Here is a 23,902-nt window from a genome sequence, read left to right as displayed (position 1 = left end):
AGCTATTTGGGAGGCTGAAGCAGGAGAATCACCTGAACCCAGGAGGTAGAGGTTGCAGTGAGCCAAGATAGCGCCATTGCACTCCAGCCTGGGTGACAGAGCGAGACTCTGTATCAAAAAAATAAATAAAAAATAAAATAAAAAATAGTACTATAGGAAAGAACAAAAAACTATAAAACAAAGTTATGTAAAACAATGATGAAAATAGATTTTAAAAACAAATAGAACTTATTGAAATGAAAAATATAATCATTAAAATTAAAAACATAGCAGGTTTATTATATCTGAAGAGAAAATTAGTGAATGGGAAGGTAGACCCGCAGAAATTACCTAGAAAGCACCCGAGAGAGATAAGAAGATGGGAAATATGAAAGATTCAAAGACATGGAGTTCAACTTCATGGAGTTCTAGAAGCAAAGAATATAGAAAATCGGGGAGGGGCAATATTTGGCTGAAAAATTCTCAGAACTGATGACAAAGACATGAAACTTCAGACAAGGAACCACAGTGACTCCCAGGATAAAGAAAACTAAATCCTTGGTCCTTTACGATGAAACTTTATAGAAGGACATGTAAAAAGACCTGAAGACAATGGAAAGCTCTAGTTTGCTCATGAGTGGGAAAGGTCAACATTGGAGAGATGTCAGTTTTCCTCAAGTTAATTTATAAATTCAGAGCAATGCCAATCAGAATCTTTCTTCAGGGATTTTGAGAAGCTGACTTAAAATTTTAAATGGAAGAGTAAAAGAACATGAATAACTAAGATAAACTTGAGAGCAACTGACTTTCCACTTGGAAAAATAAAATAAAATTAGTTCTTTCTCATCACTCAATATATACAAAATAAAACACCAGATGTATCTGGAAAAACAAAATTGTGAAATAAATTTTAAAAATATAGAAGAGGCTAGGCGTAGTGGTTCGTGCCTATAATCCCAGCACTTCGGGAGGCCAAGGTGGGGGGATTGCTTGAGCCCAGAAGTTTGAGACCAGCCAGAGCAACATAGTGAGACCCTGTCTCTATAAAAACTAAAAAATGAGCTGAGCATCATGGCACACCCTGTAGTTCCACCTGTTTAGGAGGCTGAGGCAGAAGGATCCCTTGAGCCCAGGAGTTCAAGGCTGCAGTGAGCTGTGATCGTGCCACTGCACTCTCACCTGGGTGACAGAGTGAGATCCTGTCTCACATACATATATTTATAGTTTTTGCTTTGTAAGTGTCCCCAGTTGAGAAGCAAAATCTATAAATTTGACCACTTGAAGACTTTAAAATTTTGCATAAAAAAGGTACTATATGTATGATTAAAAAAATAAAGCATCAGATTGAGAAGATATTTTCCCTAAATAACAGAAGTAGAGTGTAGATGTTACTTGCTCACGCTCAGAAGTGAAATGTCCTGGGTTAGACTCCTGGCCACCTCCCAGCTGTGTGATCTTGGGTAAGTTACAGTGTCTCTCTGCACCATTTCCCCATCTTTAAAGTGGAGTGGGGATTAGCCAGGTGCGGTGGCTCACACCTGTAATCTCAGCACTTTGGGAGGCCGAGGCAGGCGGATCATGAGGTCAGCAGTTTGAGACAGCCTGGCCAACATGGTGAAACTCGGTCTCCAGTAAAGATACAAAAAATTAGCTTCATGTGGTGGCGTGCACCTGTAATTCCAGCTACTCGGGAGGCTGAGGCAGGAGAATCCCTCAAACCTGGGAGGCGGAGGTTGCAACGCGCTGAGATCGCGCCATTGCACTCCAGCCTGGGTGACGGGGCGAGACTCCGTCTCAAAAATAAATAAAAATAGGCCGGGCGCGGTGGCTCAAGCCTGTAATCCCAGCACTTTGGGAGGCTGAGACGGGTGGATCACGAGGTCAGGAGATCGAGACCATCCTGGCTAACACGGTGAAACCCCGTCTCTACTAAAAAATACAAAAAAAACTAGCCGGACGAGGTGGCGGGCGCCTGTAGTCCCAGCTACTTGGGAGGCTGAGGCAGGAGAATGGCGTGAACCCGGGAGGCGGAGCTTGCAGTGAGCTGAGATCCGGCCACTGCATTCCAGCCTGGGCGACAGAGCAAGACTCCGTCTCAAAAAATAAATAAATAAATAAAAATAAAGTGAGGATTGTAATAGTACTTCTAAACCCAGTCAGGATAGTGCCTGGCACATAGGAACTCATTAATAAAAGTTAGTTGCTACTGTTATTTAAATAACACCGGCCACATGCAGTGGTTCACCCCTGTAATCCCAGCACTTTGGGAAGCAGAGGTAGGTGGATCACTTGAGGCCAGGAATTTGAGACCAGCCTGGCCAATATGGTGGAACCCTGTTTCTACTAAAAATACAAAAATTAGCTGCGTGTGGTGGTGGCCACCTGTAATCCCAGCTACTTGGGAGGCTGAGGCAGGAGAATGGCTTGAACCCAGGAGGTGGAGGTTGCAGTGAGCCAAGATCGCACCACTGCACTCCAGCCTGGGCATCAGAGCAAGTCTCTACCTCAAAAAATAAAGAAATAAATAACACCCACAAATACTTAAGAAAACGGCAAATAGCCAAATAGTGTTTATCAGACTCCTAACTAGACAGCTCAATTAGCAACCTTTAGCACCACCTGTGGACCAAACAGCATGCTCTTCACTCATGAAGTGTCCCGTAGGTCTGATTCTGAGTGGAGGGATGTTCTGCTCCATGAAGGCCCACAGGGAAAATTGTGGGTTCAACACTAACCTCTCAAGAAGATGTTAGATCCCAAAGCTGCGGCAGTGTTTTTTGTTTGTTTGTTTTTTGAGATGGAGTTTCGCTCTTGTTGCCCAGGCTGGAGTGCAATGGTGCGATCTTGGCTCACTGCAACCTCCGCCTCCCGGGTTCAAGTGATTCTCCTGCCTCAGCCTCCCGAGTAGCTGGGAATACAAGCGCCCACCACCATGCCCAGATAATTTTTGCATTTTTAGTAGAGATGGGGTTTCACCATGCTGTCCAGGCTGGTCTCCAACTCCTGACCTCAGGTGATCCGCCTGCCTCGGCCTCCCAAAGTGTTGGGATTACAGGCGTGAGCCACCGCACCCGGCCGTGTGTTTTTATTCTCAGATTCTTTTCTTGAAACACTGGAGGAGGAGTCAGAGTCTGGGTTACTCTGGGCTCACTAGATCTGTGACCTCACTCAGCCCCATGTCTCCTCATCCCTGGAGGGGTTGGACGAGGGGACCTCTAAAATTCTGTTTCTAACTAGGTCTTCCATAACGTCCACGGAATTTACACGGGGGAGCGTGATATCTTAAGGACACTTTTTTGGAACAAAATATGGCATTTCTAATGTTTCCAGAAATAGGGGCAAAGATACAGCCCTGACCCTTTTGTTCAGGAGGCTGGTGTCACAAGAGAGATGTCCTAGACAACACTGTGGGGACAAAAGGGCAGTATGAGCCGAAGCAAGTCCTGGGTCTCCACAAGCACACACGGCTCCTTCCGGGTCTGCCTGAGAGCCTGTAGATCCCCGGCCACCCCTGCTTCTAATCCCCAAGACCCTGCCTAGGCCCCCAAACACTGTCAATATCTGGTCTTCTTTTCTGACCCCATTAGAAAATAAAAATGACCAGCCAGGCGCAGTGACTCACGCCTGTAATCCCAGCACTCTGGGGGGCTGAGGCGGATGGATCACCTGAGGTCAGGAGTTTGAGACCAGCTTGACCAACATGGTGAAACTCCATCTCTACTAAAAATACATTAGCCGGGTGTGGTGGTATACACTTGTGATCCCAGGATCAGGAGGCTGTGGCAGGTGAATCGCTTGAACCTGGGAGGCAGAGGTTGTGGTGAGCCAAGATTGTGCCATTGCATTCCAGCCTGGCTGACAGAGCAAGACTCCATCTCAAACATTTAAAAAAAAAAAAAAGAAAGAAAAAGAAAAGAAAAATGATCACAGTGGTTATTATTCTAGTCTCATGATAAGGATTTCAGTTTTAGGCCTATGTTTTAGCTCTGATAGGGGTCTATGAGCTTCAGGGAATTAAAAATTCACCTTCCCTTACCTGCCAAATTTATTCACCAAGGGGCCGACCAGGAGGGATCCGATAAACCCTCCGAAGGGAAACATGGACACGGTTACAGACCACAGCAACGTCAAGGGGAAATCTTCTATGAATTCACCGGTCCTACTGTAGTAAGTCTCATTGTAAAATTGTTGCATGAGCTAGGAGACAAAGCAAAACAGAACACCAAAATAATTTGCTCCGGTTTTGCAGGAAGAATACTAGCTGTTAGGACACCCAGTGAAATAACCTGGGCACACAGAGACCAGCCTTATTAACCGGGGGGTGATGGGAGGCAGGAGAGAGCTTCATGAGCAGCAAGCAGGGTGGGCACCCACGGGGAGGACTGGGAAACCTCTGAGCAGCAAACCACCCTTGGTATTTCTCAGCCAGAAAGAGATGACTCCAATTTTCCAATCAGTTGGGAGACCCCTGCCCGCTCTGGATTCCCTCTAAACCGCAAGGCCACAGAAGATCTGAGCCCTGTCCTGGAGCCCAGCCCACTGTGTGTCCATCCAGACCTGGCCCATCCCAAGAGCCATGTGCCTGCGAATTCCCTCGGGTCTGTGCTGTCTGGAGGGTGTTTTCCTCTCCCTTTGCTTGAGGACAGCTGTGTGAACAGCCCCACACTGGCCAGTCCCACCCAGGCAATGGGCTGCTTCAAACGCCCTCCCACATCTTGCTCACCACGGTGACCTACCAGGGCTGGAGAGTTGACAGCAGCCACGTTGTACCCATACTGGAAGGACGATCCGAAGGCAGCTATCAGGGTTGCCAGGGCAAGCACAAGCGTCAGCCTCTGCAGAGATTGCAGCTTAGGTCAGGAAGCAGCCCCAGGGTTCCAGGGCCCTCCCGCTTTACTTCGGTTTCATAGAAAGATGTAACAGAATCTGAAGATCTGTAGTCTTGAGACTACTCCATTCCTTGAAACCTACCCTCAACCCACCTTGGGTTACAGCAGGCTTTCTCAACCACGGCACTTTTGACACTTGGGGTCCAATAATTCTTTATTGTGGGGGCTGTCCTGAGCACAGCAGGATGTCTACAGCATCCCGTAAACATGGTGCCAGTAGCACCCCTCTCCCCAGCTGCGACAACCCAAATGTCTTCTGACATTGCTAAGTGTCCCCCGGTGGGGAAGTGCCCCATTTGAGAACCACTGGATCAGAAAGAAGCTGAAACCTACTTCTCTAACACTGCAGCTACTACTGCAGCTGATGTTTGAATTGCTCCTGTGACATTCCTGCCACGTGGTGGCATTTGTCAACTGCAGCAAATGTGCTCTTGCACCATCTCAAACATAAACTCCCGGAAAAATCAAACAGAAAAAAAGAAATTTTTAGCTATTTAGGGCCACTGAAAATTTCCTTTCAGACAATCTGTAATGACAAGAGGAAATTCATTAGTAATGAAGAGCGGGAGACAGACATGGAGAGAGCTGTGGGCTTAAAATCTACAGGCCTCAGTTTTGAATCTACCCATTGCCACTTTTCAGCTTAATTTCCAGGATCTTCAGTTTCCTCATCTCTAAAATGAGGACAATCACACTCCCTCGCTGAGTGTTTGCCAGGATTAATTACGACCATATCTAGCTGCAGAGGTGACTCTGCTGTCGGAGAGAGCTTAGGATGCTGCGCTGCTCTCTGACTTGCCATCAAAAGACCTTCTTCCACCTACTCTGATGGAGAGCCCCCTTTCTTCTTCTTTTTTTTTTTTTTTGAGATGGAGTCTCACTCTGTTGCCCAGGCTGGACTGCAGTGGCACAATCTTGGCTCACTGCAAGCTCCACCTCCCAGGTTCACGCCATTCTCCTGCCTCAGCCTCCCGAGTAGCTGAGACTACAGGTGCCTGCCACCACGCCCGGCTAATTTTTTGTATTTTTAGTAGAGACGGGGTTTCACCGTGTTAGCCAGGATGGTCTCGATCTCCCGACCTCGTGATCCGCCCGCCTTCAGCCTCCCAAAGTGCTGGGATTACAGGCATGAGCCACCGTGCCTGGCCAGAGAGCCCCCTTTCACAGGTGACACAGGTTCATGCTCGGCCCTCCAGAGACAAGATGAGCACTATCCCACTGAATCTAAATCTACAGAGATTCTTTTTTTTTTTTTTTGAGACAGGGTCTTGCTTTCTTGCCCTGGCTGGAGTGCTGAGATGCTATTATAGCTCACTGCGACCTCAGCCTCCTGGGCTCAAGTGATCCTCCCACCTCAGCCTCCCGAGTAGCTGGGACTACAGGTGCATGCCATCACGCCTGGCTAATTAAAAAAATTTTTTTATAGAGACAGAGGTCTCATTATATTGTCCAAGCTGGTCTCAAACTCCTGAGCTCAAGCGATCCTGCTGCCTCGGCCTCCCGAAGTGCTGGGATTGTAGGCATGAGCCACTGTGCCCAGCCTAAAGAGGATGTCTTGGCAGGGGTAAGTGAAAAGCCAGATAGGGAGAGAAACAATGATCTTTCCTGCCTTGTCACGGGGCCCAGATGGGGTGGAATGAACCTCTGAAGAGCACACCTGCAAGGAGCCCTGGTGAAGAGCAAAAACACACTACACACACACACACACACACTACACACACACACTACACACACGCTACACACACTACACACACACACAACACACACACTACACACACACACACACTACACACACATACACACTACACACACACTACACACACATTACACACACTACACACTATGCACACACACTACACACACTACACACACACCACACACTACACACACTACACACACACTACACACTACACACACTACACACACACTACACACCACACACACACCACACACACACTACACACACACGACACACACACACTACACACACGACACACACACGACACACACACGACACACACACTACACACACACTACACACACACACTACACACTACACACACACACTACACACACACTACACTCACACTATACACACACTACACACTACACACACACTACACTCACACTATACACACACACTACACACTACACACACACAACACACTATACACACACCACACACTACACACACATACACACACACTACACACTACACACACTACACACAAACACATCCACACTACACACACATTACACACACACACTACCCACACACAAACACACCCACACTACACACACACACTACACACACACTACACACTCACACACTACACACACTACACACACTACACACACAAACACCACACATTACACACTACACACACACTAAACACTACACACAATACACACACACTACACACACTACACACTACACACACAGACTACACACACTACACACACTACACATACACTACACACACCACACACACTACACACTACACACACTATGCACGCACTATGCACATCATGCACACACACTATGCACACACACTACACACATACTACACACACACTGCATGCACACTACACACACCACACACACTACACACACACTACAAACAATACACACACACTACATATACTACACACACACTACACACACTACACACAGGACACACATACTACACATGTACTACACACACACAAACACACACATTACACACACTATGCACACACACTACACACACACACACTACACACTACACACAGTACACACACTACACACACTACACAGTACACACACACTACACACACCACACACACTACACACATACTACACACACACTGCACACACACTACACACGGACACTACACACACTACACACACCACACACACTAAACACACACTACACACACTACACACACACTACACACGTACTACACACACTACACACACTATACACACAATATACACACTACACACACTACACACACACTATACACACACTACACACACACTACACACACAGTACACACACATACACACACTACACATATACACACACTACATACATACTACACACACACTACATACACACTACACATACACATACACCCACATGTACACACACACACTACACAGCCACACCCACACACACTGCACACCCCACACCCCCACATGCCCCTACTACACACACACATGCCCCCCGTGTACACACACAATACACACACATGCCCCCCACATATACACACTACACACACACTCCCCACATGTACACAAACACTACACACACACCCCCCCACATGTACACACACACTACATACACACATACATGCCCCCCACATGTACACACACTATACACCCCACACCCCCACATGCCTCCACTACACATACCCCCCCACACCACACACACACCCACCCCTCACCCCCCACACACATAGGCACAAATACACACATCACACACACCACACATACAGACATACAGCCCACACATCCCCCCACACACACGCCTCACACCCCCCCCACACCCCCCCACACCACATAACAGCCTACCCCACACACACACAGCCCACCCCCCCACACACATATGCACACACAATAGACTTGGCTCACCTCCCATCTGACTGGCTCTGTATATTCATTCATTCACTCATCTATTCACCATTCAACATACTGAGCGCCCAGTGTGAACCAGGCATTGCTCTAAGTGTCAGGGATATAGTGGTGAACAAACAAGACAGACAAAAATCCCTCCCCTATAGCTGTTCTACCGCTTGATTGTGTTACAGAAGAGAGAGGGGTAGGGGTGGGGGGAAGAAAGGGAAGAAAATGTTGATTAAAAATTTTTCTTCTGGGCACGATGGCTCATGCCGATAATCCCAGCACTTTGGGAGGTTGAGGTGGGTAGACTGCTTGAGCTGAGGAGTTCTCGGCCAGCCCGGGAAACATGGTGAAACCTCGTCTCTACTAAAAATTCAAAAATTCGCTGGGCGTGATGCGCATCTGTAATCCCAGCTACTCAGGAGGCTGAGGTGGAAGGATCACTTGAGCACGGGAGGCAGAGGTTGCAGTGAGGTGAGATCTCACCACTGCACTCCAGCTTGGGTGACAGAGCGAGACCCTATCTCATCAAAACAGCAAAACAAAACAAAACATCTGGGTGTGATGGCAAATGCTCGTAATCCCAGCACTTTGAGAAGCTAAGGTAGGAGGATCGCTTGAGTCCGGGAGTTTGAGACCAGATTGGGCAACATAGGGAGACCTGTCTCTACCAAAAACAAAATTAAAAATTAGCTGGGTGTGGTGGTGAATATGCCTGTGGTCCCAGCTACTCAGGAGGCGGAGGTGGGAGGATCGCTCGAGCCCAGGAATTCAAGGCTGCAGTGAGCTATGGTCGCACCACTGCACTCCAGCCTGGGCAACAAAGCGAGACCCTATCTCAAAAAAAATAAAAATAAAAAGTTCTTTTCTAATTCGCTTCTCAGTAAGATGAAACTGCAACCAGCTTCATTCACACAGCCAAGTGCAGCTCTTGACCACTCCCTCAGCCTGATGCGGGCCCTAAGGTTTGAAGTCCTTTGGGGTCAGGGGTGGGGTTCTGGCCAGCAGCACAGTCAACAAGCACAGCCCAGCTGGTGGAGCTGGCTGGTTCCCAGGGCTCATGCCCCAGAGTTGGGGGTTCTGCCAGGCACCATGGATAGCCAGCTCCCTGACTGCTTTGATGGGATCCCGGCAAAAACGATCAGAGAGACTATGGAGGAGAGATCAGAGCGACTAAATGATCAGGCTATAGAGTCTCTGAGGATAGAGCATTCAATTCACCCTCCATTCTTTCACTTCCTCCCTGAATTCAAGCCACAGGCACATTCTGTGGGCGCCGCAGGAATCATGGCTCACTCTCCTGAGGGCAGCAAAGTTATTCTGGGTGGGTTCTCACTAACGCTGCTGGTCCAACCGTCTTCATTACACAAACACGTATGGCCAGCTAACTGGACTCCAGGAAGCACAGTGCCCTCCAGTGAGCAACACAGCTGCCCCCAGCAGACTATTGTCCAATGGTAAAGACACACATTAAGAAACTACATGAGAATGTAATAAACCGTAACTGTAGTAAGTACTAAGAAAACACAGGAGTGGTTAAAAAGAGAGGTCTGTGGAGCAACATCTCAGCTGAGGAGAGGAGGGGGAAGAAGAGAGTGGTTCAGAGAAAGGGAACAGCCTGTTGGAAGGCCTGCGGCAGGCGGAGCTCAGAACCTTTGAGCATCTGGAATTTGGCCAGTGTGGCTGGAGCGTGGGGAAAGGAGGGCAAGCCGGGGGGAGCGTGGGGAAAGGACAGCAGGCAGGGTGAGGGCCACAGAACAGACTGGGTGTTCCCTCCATGTGCTCTGTAGCCGGGGAGTGGGATGGAAGGATTTGGACTTTTAAAAAATTATTCCAGGCCGGGTGCAGTGGCTCATGCCTGTAATCCCAGCACTTTGGGAGGCCAAGGCGGGAGGATCACTTGAGGTTAGGAGTTTGACACCAGCCTGGGCAACATGGTGATACCCCATCTCTACTAAAAATACAAAAATAAGCAAAGCGTGGTGGCACATGCCTGTAGTCCCAGCTACTAGGGAGGCTAAGGCAGGAGAATTGCTTGAACCCAGGAGGTGGAGGTTGCAGTGAGCTGAGATCACGCCACTGCACTCCAGTCTGGGAAACAGAGCAAGACTCTGTCTCAAAAAATAAAAAATTACTCCAGCTGCTACGTGCAGAGCAAAAGGGAGACCAAGGATCGGGTTACTACAGAAGCCAGCAGACAGCAGATGGGCACTTGGGTAATGGAACGGGCCGCGGCAGGGGTTAAAAGTGCCAGCTTTGGCGACTATTGAGGATGCGAATTAAAAAGACTTGGTATCCCATGAGGAAAACGCAAATAAAAATCAGCATGCGACACCACTTCTCAGCCTGTGAGTTCCACTTAGAGAGTTCAACTTTTTCAGATTCCACATGTAAGATGATGTGGCGCGTGTCTTCCCATGCCTGGCTTATTTCACTCTGGTGATAAACTGTATACTTTTATATATTAATATGTACTTTGTGTGTGTGTGTAGAGACAGAGTCTCGCTTAGTTGCCCAGGCTGGTCTCTATCCTCCTGCCTCAGCCTCCCGAAGTGCTGGTATTACAGGTGTGAGCTGCCACGCCCAGCCTGTATACTTTATTTATTTAAATTGTTTTTGTTTTTGTTTTTGTTTTGGAGATGGAGTCTTGCTCTGTCACCCAGGCTGGAGTGCAGTGGCGCAATCTCAGCTCACTGTAGCCTCCACCTCCTCAGTTCAAGCCATTCTCCTGCCTCAGCCTCCCGGGTAGCTGGGATTACAGGTGCATGCCACCGCGCCTGGATAATTTTTGTATTTTTAGTAGAGACAGGGTTTCACCATGTTGGCCAGGCCGGTCTCAAACTCCTGACCTCAAGTGATCCACCTGCCTTGACCACCTAGAGTGCTGGGATTACAGGTGTGAGCCACCACACCAGGCTATTATTTACATTTTTTATAGAGACAGGGTCTCGCTATGTTGCCCAAGCTAGTCTTGAACTCCCGGTCTCAAGCAATCCTCTCACCTCAGCCTCCTAAAGTGCTGGTTTTATAAGTGTGAGCCACAGTGCCAGCCGAGGCCTGTGTACTTTAGAGGGGAGAAATTGTATGGTATTGAGTTATAGTCTCAATAAAGATGCACATAGTAGAAAGAAGGCTTAAGCCCTCTTTCTTTCTTTTTTTGCTTTCCTGGAGGGGGAACAAAAAGAATTTGGTACTGGGCTGGATTAGGGCATAAGGAAAAGGGAGGGGATGAAGAGGATGTGTGGGTCTCTGGCCAGCCTGTTAAAATGAGAGACCCCAGTGATCCCCAGCCATGACCGGGAGGGGCTCTCCTTAGAGGCTAAGGAGGTTGCCATGACTCTGAGCTGTGCTTCAGGGAGAAACCAGAAACCACATTCCTCATGCTGTCAGTAAACCAGTTTCCTGCCTTGCATAATGCAGAGAACATTTTGAGACTTTAGTAATAACCACCACCCCAAGAAAGAAAAGAAACTTTTGGGGGGATGTGCACCCCTTTAAATGACCGGTCCAGCAAAGTTCTGAAATACGGCAGCAGTCACATCTCATTCCCATGTGAGCTAAGTCATCTGCCTGCTATGTGGACTCTACACTGAGTGTTGCCACCAAGTAGCTGTAAATTAGCCTAATAATGCCATACACCAGACACCATAGCACATACCCTACAGCCAACAATGTAGGCCGGGCGCGGTGGCTCACGCCTGTAATCACGGCACTTCGGCGGGAGGCCGAGGTGGGCAGATCATGAGGTCAGGAGTTTGAGACCAGCCTGGACAACATGATGAAACCCCGTCTCTACTAAAAATACAAAAAGTTAGCCGGGCATGGTGGCAGACGTCTATAATCCCAGCCACTCGGGAGGCTGAGGCAGGAGAATTGCCTGAATCTGGGAGGTGGAGGTTGCAGTGAGCTGAGATCGTGCCATTGCACTCCAGTCTGGGTGACAAGAGCAAGATTCTGTTTCAAAACAAAACCAATGCATAGCCTGTCACTACATCAATGTCATTTCTCTAAACCAGTGAGAATTCCTAACAAACAACCAGTAATCACTCCTCTCCTATTTTGTCCTTTTTTCTTTAAAAACTTGAACCTCTCCTGTGCTCTCCAAAGTACTTCCCAGTGTTTTCCAGGGCTCCAGTCCTCAACCTTGGCCCCAATACAATCTCTACATCAATTTTGCTTCAGTTTCTTTTTTTAGGTCGACGATCCTCAAGGCTGACCTTCTGACAGGGTGCGATTCAGTCACTGGGAAGGAAGCCCAAACCATCTCCCTTAGAAATCCATCTTGAAGTTTCTGTTGTCAGAGAGACATTCTTTCAGTTCCAAACTTTTCCTTGTTAGGAATCTCCAGTCAGAATGCAAACACCCCTGGAATAGTTAGCGCTCATGGAGGATCAGTACTTCAAGCTCTGTCACCTTATCGCACTGTTTAACTCAGTTTCACAAACAAGTAGTGCGAGGGACAGGGAGAGATGTTAGCCGCTGTAGTGGTTTGGAGCACAGCTTCTGGAGCCCAGGAGTGTGGGATCGAAGCCTGGCTCTGCTGGGCTGTGTGGCCTTGGGCAACTCCCTGAACTTCTCAGTTCCTTCACCTTTAGAATGGGGATAATGGGCCTGGCCTGGTGGTCCACGCCTGTAATCCCCGCAATTTGGGAGGACGAGGCAGGAGGATGGCTTGAGCCCAGGAGTTTGAGACCAGCCTGGGCAACATAGTGAGAGCTCATCTCTACAAAAATAATTTAAAAACAAGGCAGGCATATTGCTTGAGCCCAGGAGGCTGCAGTGAGCCATGATTGTGCCACTGCACTCCTGCCTGGCTGATAGAGCCAGATCCTGCCTCAAAAAATAAGTTTTTTTGAGGATAATGATACCGCCACAGGAATAAATGAGTTCACAGATATAGAACACTTAGGACCACCCCTGGTCTGCAGCAGGTGTTACAAACGGGTTAATTAATTAATCTATTAATTACAAATGATTATCAGTGAGGACCCAGAGAGCACGGAGGGGTGTTAGTTGCTCTAGGATACTCAACTAGTTACTGGTGGAGCCACTCCACAAAAATGTGTCTTTATTTTCCAAAGCATTTTGGCGTCTTTTTATTGAGGTGGGGAACTTTATTCAACAATCCTTTGTTTTTTTTAGACGGAGTCTCACTCTGGCTGGAGTCACTGGAGTGCAGTCGCTCTATTTCTGCTCACTGCAACCTCTGCCTCCCAGGCTCAGGCATCCTCCCACCTCAGCCTCCAGAGCAGCTGGGACTATAGGCGCAGTCACCATGCCCAGCTAATTTTTATATATTTTGTAGAGACCGAGTTTCGCCATGTTGCCCAGGCTGGTCCCAAACTTGTGGGCTCAAGCAATCTGCTTGCCTCAACCTCCCAAACTGATGGGATTACAGGCAAGAGCCATTGCACCTGGCCCTCAATTCTTATGTAGTTGTAAAGTGCCTTGTTGTATCTTTTTTTTTTTTCCCCTAACCCATTTATTTATTTTTTTCTTTCAGACCAAGAGTCTTTTTTTCCTGGCAGAAAGTCCTTGGTGCACATCTGACAGATGTCAGTGTTTGCCTCTACGTAGGAGAAAAGCAGGGCTGAGGGCAGTGGCTCAGGCCTACAATCCAAGCACTTTGGGAGGCCTTGAGCCCAGGAGCCCAAAACCAGCCTGGGTATAAGGAGACACCGTCTCTTCAAAGTATTTAAAAATTAGCCAAGCGTGGTGCCGCATGCCTGCAGTCCCAGCTACTCTGGAGGCTGAGGTGGGAGGATTGCTGGAGCCCAGGACTTCAAGGCTGCAGTGAGCTATGATCCCACCATTGCACTCTGGCCTGATCAACAGAGTAAGACCCTGTCTCAAAATTTTAAAAAAATAAATAAATTTTAAAAAAAAGAGAAAAGAAAGAAAAAGAAAAGGCCAGTGAGGCCACTGCCACACACTACTGAGGGGTAGGGAGTGGCTCCACACACTGCCAGACACCCTTCTCCCCAGACGGCGCAGCCTCTGTAGCCTTCGCCTGCCCCCGCATTTCTCCTTGGCTCCTACATCCCCTCTCGGCTGCACTTAATGGTTTCCCAGATTCTTACAGACTATTGGAATCACTTCCTTTGGAGTGTTTCAGGAAGCCCAACACGCCCTGGCTTTTTCCCCAAGGGGCAGGCTGCTCTCAGGAGGGGGAGCCCATCTCCACCTTCATCCCTCTGTCTCAGAAGAGGCTTCCTGTCCTGGAGGGCTGAGGCAGCGGGCAGCTGGGGTCAGCCCACGCCTCTCGCATGTGGCCATCTGAATCATTTCCTTTCGCAATGTGTTACTCAGTTTCAGGGCCTGCCACGTGAGGGTGCTTCCCTTCCTTTCTACAGTGGCACATGGGGGACGTGGGGAACGTGGCAGTCGTGCCTTGCTCTGGATAGCGGAGGACCTCCCTGACCCCAAACACCTAAGTCCTCATCACCTCTGCTTCTTTTCTATAAAATGGAGGTGATAACACTTGATTTGTCTAACACTTTCTTAGTCGTAAGACAAACAAGATGACCCAAGTGAAGGGGCTGAGTAGACTCCAAAGCAGTGACTCTCAGTTGAGGGCTGGGAGTTGATTCTGCCCTCTCGGGGACATTGGTTGTCACTCCTGGGGGAGGGTGCTACTGCATCTAGAAGGTAGAGCCAGGGAAGCTGCTAAACATCTTGTAACACACAAGACAGCCCCTACAACAAAGCATTAGCCAGCGCCAAATGGCAATCATGCGGAGGCGGAGAAACCAACTCTAAAGAATGATTGAAAAGTAGTAACATTTACAAAGGCCAGGCATGGTGGCTCATGGTAACCCCAACACTTTGGGATGCCAAGGTGGGTGGATCACTTGAGGCCAGGAGTTCTAGACCAGCCTGGCCAACATGGTGAAACCCCGTTTCTACTAAAAACACAAAAATTAGCTGGGTGTGGTGGTGCATGCCTGGAATCCCAGCTACTCAGGAGGCTGAGGTGGGAGGATTGCTTGAGCCCAGGAGGTGGAGGTTGCAGTGAGCCGAGATTGTACCACTGTACTCCAGCCTGGGTGACGGAGCGAGACTCTGTGTCAAAAAAAAAAAAAAAAAAAAAAAGAGAGAGAGAGAGAAAGAAAAAAAGAAAAGTAGTAACATTTTACAGGGAACTCAGTCTGTGCCAGGTACTTTACATGCATTGTCTCATTTAATTGCTCCAGCACCATATGAGGCGGTATGGTTATTATTCCCATTTTACAGATGAGAAAACTGAGACACAGAAGAGTTAAAGAACTTGCCCAAGTCCCACGGCTAGAATAGGATGGAGCAGGAATGAATCCTGGGGCTTCTACTTCCCAGGCCCACTTTTTTTTTTTTTTTTTTTTTTGAGATGAAGTTTCGCTCTTGTTGCCCAGGCTGGAGTACAATGGTGTGATCTCAGCTCATTGCAGCCCCTGCTTCCCGGGTTCAAGTGATTCTCCTGCCTCAGCATCCTGAGTAGCTGGGATTACAGGCATCCGCCACCATGCCCGGCTAATTTTTGTATTTTTAGTAGTGATGGGGTTTCACCACATTGGCCAAGCTGGTCTCGAACTCCTGACCTTAGGTGATCCACCCGGCTCGGCCTCCCAAGACCCAGTCTTAATCTATGTGCTACAGAGCATGTTTCCAGTCTGCCTATGGTGAGGGTCTCACACCCATGCCTGAACAAATGCTGTTTTGCAAAAATGTGCACTGCTTTCCTCCACTCCAAATATAAGCAGATGCTATTGTGATGAACAAATGCAAATTCTTTTAAAGTGTTAATAAGTCAATGTTACTTTTCTGACATTATGCATTTTCCTCAATCAAGGGAATCTAGAAAGTAAACTGCAATTATGTTGTGGGAGTCCATGAAAATCTTTCGTCTCTAAAACAAGGGACCCTCAGTATCTAAAAGGCAGGAAACCTGCGTGACAGATCTGAACTAAATTCAAATCTAGCAACGCCTTCTCTGAGTTTGGCTTGCTTTCGTGCAGCTCAGCTATGTTACTTGCTGAAAAGGTTAACTAACTGCCCTGAAGCCAAAAGCAAAACAAAAGCAGAGCAAAACATCTCACCAAACATAGACGGATTTTGCAGCTAACATGTTTGGTTCAGTTTGGGACAAATGAATCCTTTGGGTCTCTTCCATTCAGTTACAGATCCTGCTTTTAAAGGCTGTTCCAGTAGAATGATTTCCACAGAGCATTGGTCTCTAAACCTCTCTCCTCCCTATAAAAGACCACCTGCTGGACAAGACTCCCCCTTGCCCCACCATGATCCCTCCCAACACAGAGTTCCTTCTGCAACACCAGGAGCCCCCCAGCGACTCTCCAGGAAGGCTGAACAGACCTGGCAGCCAAGCCTGCTCTTGGCCCCTTTCCCTGAGCAACACACTCACCCCTTCTTCTTTCATGCTCTGATCCTGTTGCTCCATGCTTGCTCTGGAAGGGCAGAGTGCCGCTCACCTTCTTTTAGCCAAAGTAACGCATGCACTGAATGGAGAGAGAAGACATTCTGGGTGCACTTTGGCCACGCCAAATAACAGCCAATAGCATTTTTATAGCCAGACTAAGTCAGAATAACCCTTTCAGGAACCTGGTCTTCCTTTCACTTCTGCTTTTAAATGAAACGTCTGGGGTTTGGCTAAGCAAGCGGGTGCCCCCTGGGGACTGCAGGCCCAGCATTGTCCTGATGGAACAGTCTGCGGTATTTCCCCATTGCTAAAGTCTCTACCAGTCAGGCTCATGGTGAGTGACTGGAAGGGTTATTTCTGTCAGGAACGCGTGGCAAACAACAGCTGTCATCCACCCTACACGACACCAGGTAATACAAGGGCAACAGATTGGGCCACTAGAGACCTCATAGACGCTGTCCCTGCCAGGAAAGCTACAGTCAAGTCTCTCTGGTGGAGAGTCAGTTTTGCCCAAGTAACCGTGCAACACTGGGGAAAGTTTCTCATTTTCCGTTTTTTTTTTTTTTTTTTTTTGAGACAGAGTTTCGCTCTTGTCCCAGGCTAGAGTGCAGTGGCGTGATCTCGGCTCACTGCAACCTCCGCCTCCCGGGTTCAAGCGATTCCCCTGCTTCCACCTCCTGAGTAGCTGGGATTACAGGCGTGCACTACCACGCCCGGCTAATTTTTGTATTTTTAGTAGACACAGGGTTTTGCCATGTCTCGAACTTCTGACCTCAAGTGATTTGCCTTCCTTGGCCTCCCAAAGTGCTGGGATCACAGGCATGAGCCATCGCGCCCGGCCTCTTATTTTCCATTTTAAGGAGCTCAGAATGACCTAGAGATGTTACTTTCTGTGTATTCATCACTACTGGGAAGGTGGTAAATACCTCAAACCCCTTTCCAGGCAGGGCAGGGAAAGTGAGTCACAGTTGCTGGTCCAGGTCCGGCCATCTCAAGGCCAAGCCACTGTCAGTCCCCTGTGCTTGGCACTCATTCAGCTGTCACAGGGCATGCCAGAGTAAGTGGCCAAAATCCAAAGTCTCACAAGCCCCACAGGTTTTCATCTTTACAGGACATACTCCCTGTTTTATTTGCTGTGGCGTAAATCCAGTTACTTTAGTGATTCACTCCAAATCTCATGCATCTTTAAACAAGCAGAGACTGGGAGCCTGTGTTGGGCACTGTTCCTTGCATTAGCAGCAAACCCCCAGGGTTGCTCAGGGTGGGAGACTGTGAGAAGCCTAGTAGTGTGGCCGTGTGTGTGTGTGTGTGTGTGTGTGTGTGTGTTGGTGGGGGGTGGGGGAGGTCCCTATTCACAAGGGAGAACTCAGCATTCCGTTTCACCAGCTTCACTGCATTTTTCTTCTGTGTACCACTGTCCTAGCGCACTGACTTGTGACTAAGGCATAGCAAGACCAGAGGTTTCCAATTATTTCAAAGATTTAGAAAAAATTTCCAAAGAAAATGCACTTTAATTGCAGGGATAGGATGGGAAGAGGAAATCACCGATGGGGGAGTGAGGAGACGGGTACAGGTGAGCAATCCAACAAAACGAAGCATCCAGGCCGGGCGTGGTGGCTCACGCCTGTAATCCCAGCACTCGGGGAGGCCAAGACGGGTGGATCACCTTAGGTCAGGAGTTCGAGACCAGCCTGACCAACATGGTGAAACCCCGTCTTTACTAAAAATACAAAAAGTAGCTGGGAGTGGGGGCAGACGCCTGTAATCCCAGCTATTTGGGAGGTTGAGGCAGGAGAATCGCTGGAACCCAGGAGGCGGAGGTTGCAGTGCACCGAGATCATGCCACTGTACTCCAGCCTGGGCGACAGAGCGAGACTCCATCTCTGTCCTCCACCCTCCCCTCAAAAAGAATCGTCCAAAGTTTGCAGTCATCAGTCACGTCAAGTGCATGACACCTGCTTCTATCTAGGCCCAGATCTTCCACTTCTCCCTGCCTCTGGGCGAGGGGGTAACTAAAAACGGGGGTCGCTGGCCGGGATGCGGGGACAGTGGGCCGGGACAGTGGGCCAGGCCCTCGGGCCCAGAGGGGATCATCCCGGGAGCTGCAGGCCGCAGTACCTGGTTCCTGCCAGTGACAGGGCGTCGCAAGCACAGCCATGGATGACGTCACCAACGCTCGACTCCTGCTTCCGCCCTGGAGGGAGCCAAGCGCAGGGAAGAGGGCGCGGCGCGAGGCAGTCACGACGCCAGGCTGCGGGCCGCTCAGTCAGTCCCTCTGCCCGGTGGGCCTGCGGGCTCCGGGTAGGTCCTGTCCCTGCCCAGGACCCCTCTGCCTCAGCCCGGATCCCCCTCGGCCTCTGCCTCAGCCTCGGTCCCCCTCTGCCTCGGTCCCCCTCTGCCTCAGCCCAGATCCCCCGCAGCCTCAGCCCGGGTTCTCCTCTGCCTTTGCCCGAGTGCCCCTCAGCCTCAGCCGGGGTCCCCTTCAGCTTCTGCCGGAGTCCCTCAGCCTCGCCTGGGTCCTCCTTCTGGCCACGGACCCCCAACCTTTGTGGCGGGGGGGATCTGCCTCCAGGCCCCTGCCTCAGGCCGCCATTAGACCAAGGCCTGCAGGTTCCGAGAGCAGGGCGGGGTGGGAGACTGTGAGAAGCCTCGTGGCTCACAGCTGGAGGAGGGGGATGGGGGCCGTGGGGTGGGACTCGGGGGAGGAGGGTGGTCCTGGCAGACCTGAGGCAAGGGGATCGCTTGAGCCCAGGAATTCGATCATGCCACTGCACTCCAGCCCAGGTGACAGAGCAAGACCCTGTCTCTAGAAATAAATAAAAATTAAATTAAAAATTAAAGTTCCCTCTGTCTGTCCAGAGGTGAACTGTGGAGGGGACAAGAGACCGCGGGATTGGCGAGTGGGGAGAAGGAGCAGTGGAAGGTCTTTGCCATAGCCCAGGTGAAAGAACAATGTGACTTGGACCAGCATGGGGATGGAGAAGACAGAAGTAGATACACTTGAGGGATATTGGTGATACGATGGGGGAGAGGAAATAGGAGCGTTTCTGTTACTGTTAATAAAAAAACAGAACTAGGCCAGTCGCGGTAGCTCATGCCTGTAAACCCAGCACTTTGGGAAGCCAGGGCAGGTGGATCACTTGAGGTCAGGAGTTCGAGACCAGCCTGGCCAACATGGTGAAACCCCGTTTCTACTAAAAATACCAAAAAAAAAAAAAAAAAATTATCCGGGCATGGTGGTGCACACCTATAATTCCAGTTATTTGGGAGGCTGAAGCAGGAGAATCTCTTGAACCCGAGAGGCGGAAGTTGCAATGAGCTGAGATCGCACCACTACACTCCAGCCTGGGTGACAGAGTGAGACCGTCTCCAAAAAAAAAAAAATGTAAAACAGAAAAGTTACCTTTCTGAATCAGAATGAAAGGCAAATGTTTTATATAAGAAAAATTTAACCAGGGCAAAATACTGTGTTAGCACCACACCACAAAGCAGGCAGGCACATCTCCGGGTCGTTCTGTGACCAGATAATGATACCAGGACTTCAGTCACTACTGGCCTCACCTCTGCTAGGAATGTTCTAGAATTTTAAAGTTTTGCCATGGGCCTCTTTTGTACATGCTGCTAATGACTTCTCCTCATCCATAAATCCATTTGGTCAGTGCCTCTTCTGTAGTAATAGAATTGGGAGCAAGATCTGTGGCTGCCCAAAATAAAGACATTTCTCCATTGCTCTTGCAGTCAGTACAGACATAAAGTTCCGCTTAATGCAATGTATGCAAGATGCCATATGGCAGGCAGCTTCCAGAAACTTTGCTCTCTTAGCTTTGCCTGTTTCTCCATCCTGCTTCCTGGAATGGAGATGCCACCAGCTTGGGCCTTGAGATTGAAACCACATAGGACAGAGCACCAAGCTAGGAGAAGCTGGGGCCCCTTCCCCTGTGGAGCACCATCCAGCTCCCCACCACCAACCTGACTTAGTAGGGAAGAAAAATACTTCTCCATTTTGTTTTCCGTTACTTGCAGCTGAAACTGTTTCCCCCTGGTCAAACTATTAAATGCATGCCTGAAAATCTGTTAGGACACAAAACAGGAAGATATTCTACCAAAGCCCCTGGTGGTACAAATGGCGGAGTCTGTTCTGCCTCACTCGGTAAGTGCTTCTGCGCTGTGAGTTAGTTAGTTCATTTGCAGATGGTAAACAAGAGAATGCTGGCCGGGTGCGGTGGCTCACACCTGTAATCCCAGCACTTTGGGAGGCCAAGGCAGGCAGATTACAGGAGTTCAACACCAGACTGGCTAACATGGTGAAAACCGGTCTCTATTAAAAATACAAAACTTAGCCAGGCTTGGTGGCAGGAGCCTGTAACCCCAGCTACTCAGGAGGCTGAGGCAGGAGAATCGCTTGAACCCAGGTGGTGGAGGTGGCAGTGGGCTGAGATCGAGCCACTGCACTTCAACCTGGGTGACAGCGCAAAACTCCATCTCCAAAAATAAAAAAAAAAAATGAAAGAAAATAATACCGTCAGTAGAATGCAGAAACTGTGTTTGTATTCTTAGCAGCATGTTCATATAATAGTTTGAGGTGGTGGTGGGGCGGAGAGGGGCAAGCATTGTGTCAACAAAAGAGCAAGGCTTAGCAACGGTAAACCAAAAAGTATCTGAGACAGGTCTCGATCGATTTAGTAGTTTATTTTGCCAAGGTTAAGGACATGCCCAGAAGAAAAAAGCAGAATCTCAGAAACAGTCTGTGGTCTGTGCCTTTCTCCAAAGATGAGTTTGAGGGCTTCAGTATTTAAAGAAAAGCTGGCTGGAGGGGAAAGAGAGTATGGTAATCCACATGTTACAAAAGAAAACGTACAAGTAGAGGAATCATCATTTATATGTCTGTCTCTTGCTCAGTAAATCGGCACTTTACATAAGTAAGGTGAACACAGAGTAGCTCCTTGTGGGGATATTTAACCTTTTATTTGTCGCTGTCTGCTTAGGAACAAAAGGAAAGACAGCTCCTTGCATGACTCAGCTTTCAGCTTAATTTTTTTTCCTTTTTGGCAGAGTGAATTGGGGTCCTGAGTTTTTTATTTTCCTTTCACACAACGTATGAAGACCTTAAAGAGAAAACGGTGCAAATTCTGCAGGGCTCTGGGCTGGTTTTGTGATTTCAAGAAGCGCTTTCTCCTGTAATCCCAGAATTTTGGGAGGCTGAGGCAAGAGGATCGCTTGAGCCCAGGAGTTCGAGACCAGCCTGGGCAACATAGGGAGACCTTATCTCTACAAATAATAAAAAATTATTCGGGTGTGGTGATGTGCACCTGTAGTCCCAGCTACTCGAGAGGCCGAGGCAGAAGAATTTCTTGAGCCAGGGACTTCAGGCTACAGTGAGCTGTGACTGAGCCACAGAACTCAGCTTGAGCAACAGGGTGAGATCCTGTCTCAAAAAACAAAAAAAGAAGTGCTTTCCAGGCTTTCTGTGGAGTCCTAATTAGGGAAATGGAGTCAGGTTGGCAGCACCAGGGGAAAGCAAAAGGGAAAGCAAATAAGCTATAAATCTGCCTTTCTTCATGGTCCAGGACAGATAAACAAAGAAGAAGCAGATGAGTTATAGGTCTGTCTGTGTTTATGTCCCAGGAAGTGTAGCCCTCCTGAACAAATAACACACATAACTCACAAACTTCCCGCTTAACATCAAACGCCTTAATTTATCAAACATCCCGGCTGACAGAAGAAGGCAGGTTAGCTCCTGCAGCCGTGGTGTTATCCATCATCCTAAGAACCGTCCTATAAAATCTCCAGCAAGCCTTTGTTTCCTTGCAGTCTGCTCCTCTTCTGCTGATACCGCCCGTTGCCTCCTTGCAACATATTTTCCTACTTTCTCTAACAAATCTATCTTTCTCTACCTACAACTGTCTTGGTAAATTCTTTTACTCCCGTGCCACTGGTCCAGACAGTTGTCACTGCCCTGTGACCCTTTCAATAATCTTAAACTAAATGGTGGAGTTAAGAGGACAGCTGAAGACATTTTAATATGTAATTTGTTTGTTTTAACTGATTGTAGCCTGAATTGGATTTTCTTTTTTTTTTTCTGAGGCAAAGTCTTGCTCTTGTCCCCCAGGCTGGAGTACAATGGCATGATCTCAACTCACTGCAACCTTGGCCTCCCGAGTTCAAGCGATTCTCCTTCCTCAACCTCCCGAGTAATTGGGATTACAGGGGCCTGCCACCATGCCCAGTTAATTTTTTGTACTTTTAGTAGAGACAGGGTTTCACCATGTTGGTCAGGCTGGTCTCCAACTCCTGACCTCAGGTGATCTGCCCGCCTCGGCCTCCCAAAGTGCTGGGATTACAGGCGTGAGCCCTGTGCCTGGCTTTTTTTTTTTTTTTTTGGAGATGGAGTCTTGCTGTGTTGCCCAGGCTTGGGTGCAATGGCACGATCTTGGCTCACTGCAACCTCCACCTTCCAGATTCAAGCGATTCTCCTGCCTCAGCCTCCCGAGTAACTGGAATTACACACACGTGCCACCACGCCTGGCTAATTTTTGTATTTTTAGTAGAGGCGGAGTTTCGCCATGTTGGCCAGGCTGGTCTTGAACGCCTGACCCCAAATGATCTGCCCTCCTCGGCCTCCCAAAGTGCTGGGATTACAGGTGTGAGCCACCACACCTGGCCGGATTTTCAATTTTGATGAAACAGCTCTACTAGGAGTGAAAGACCCAAAGATCCTAATCTGAGAAGAGAAAGCTGTCCACCCCATGGCAGTGGAGATCTGCCCTAGCTGCTGTGCTTATCAAGACTGCATTTATACTTGTTTGTGTTCAGATTGTAAAACTGCATAGGATTCAAATGGTCCTTGCCAGTCCTTTCTCCCCTTAAGCCCTGTTATTTTTATGTGTCACTTGGCAGAATGTCTTGTTCTTTAGGAACATGTATCTCACGTGATAGCAGAAATGCCTACATGTGCCTTTGAGGCATAAAACAGGGTTGTTATCAAGGTGGTATCTATATTTGCCTTGCTTGATTGATGGG

General features: G+C 48.6%; 1 protein-coding gene and 1 long non-coding RNA gene across 8 annotated transcripts in view; one reads left to right on the top strand and one right to left on the bottom strand.

The window, feature by feature from the left end:
- The window catches only part of LOC105479122 (solute carrier family 2 member 5), a 62,527-nt gene that overhangs the window by 16,486 nt on the left and 22,139 nt on the right, over positions 1-23,902 (bottom strand). For 4 of the 7 annotated variants that reach the window (XM_011736943.3, XM_011736949.3, XM_011736956.3 and 1 more), the window contains 3 exons: positions 16,868-16,961; positions 4,716-4,814; positions 4,016-4,176 (listed from right to left, as the gene is read on the bottom strand). In XM_011736943.3, the coding sequence (XP_011735245.2) occupies positions 4,016-4,176; positions 4,716-4,814; positions 16,868-16,903 (296 nt within the window). In that variant the 5' untranslated portion in view covers positions 16,904-16,961. Of the gene's footprint in view, positions 1-4,015; positions 4,177-4,715; positions 4,815-16,867; positions 16,962-17,064; positions 17,342-17,808; positions 17,828-19,000; positions 19,507-23,902 lie in introns of those variants that run through there. The other 3 variants (XM_011736976.3, XM_071101245.1, XM_011736985.3) reach the window with 3 other exon arrangements.
- Positions 19,092-22,132, top strand: LOC139355414 (uncharacterized). The gene is made up of 3 exons (XR_011606029.1): positions 19,092-19,183; positions 20,906-21,032; positions 21,935-22,132. It is a non-coding gene; the product is annotated as an uncharacterized lncRNA (long non-coding RNA).

The sequence above is a fragment of the Macaca nemestrina genome, chromosome 1, assembly GCF_043159975.1.
Source record: "Macaca nemestrina isolate mMacNem1 chromosome 1, mMacNem.hap1, whole genome shotgun sequence".
Taxonomy (NCBI): domain Eukaryota; kingdom Metazoa; phylum Chordata; class Mammalia; order Primates; family Cercopithecidae; genus Macaca; species Macaca nemestrina.
Note: the sequence above shows the minus strand (reverse complement) of the source record. Positions and strands in the feature narration are given on the sequence as shown.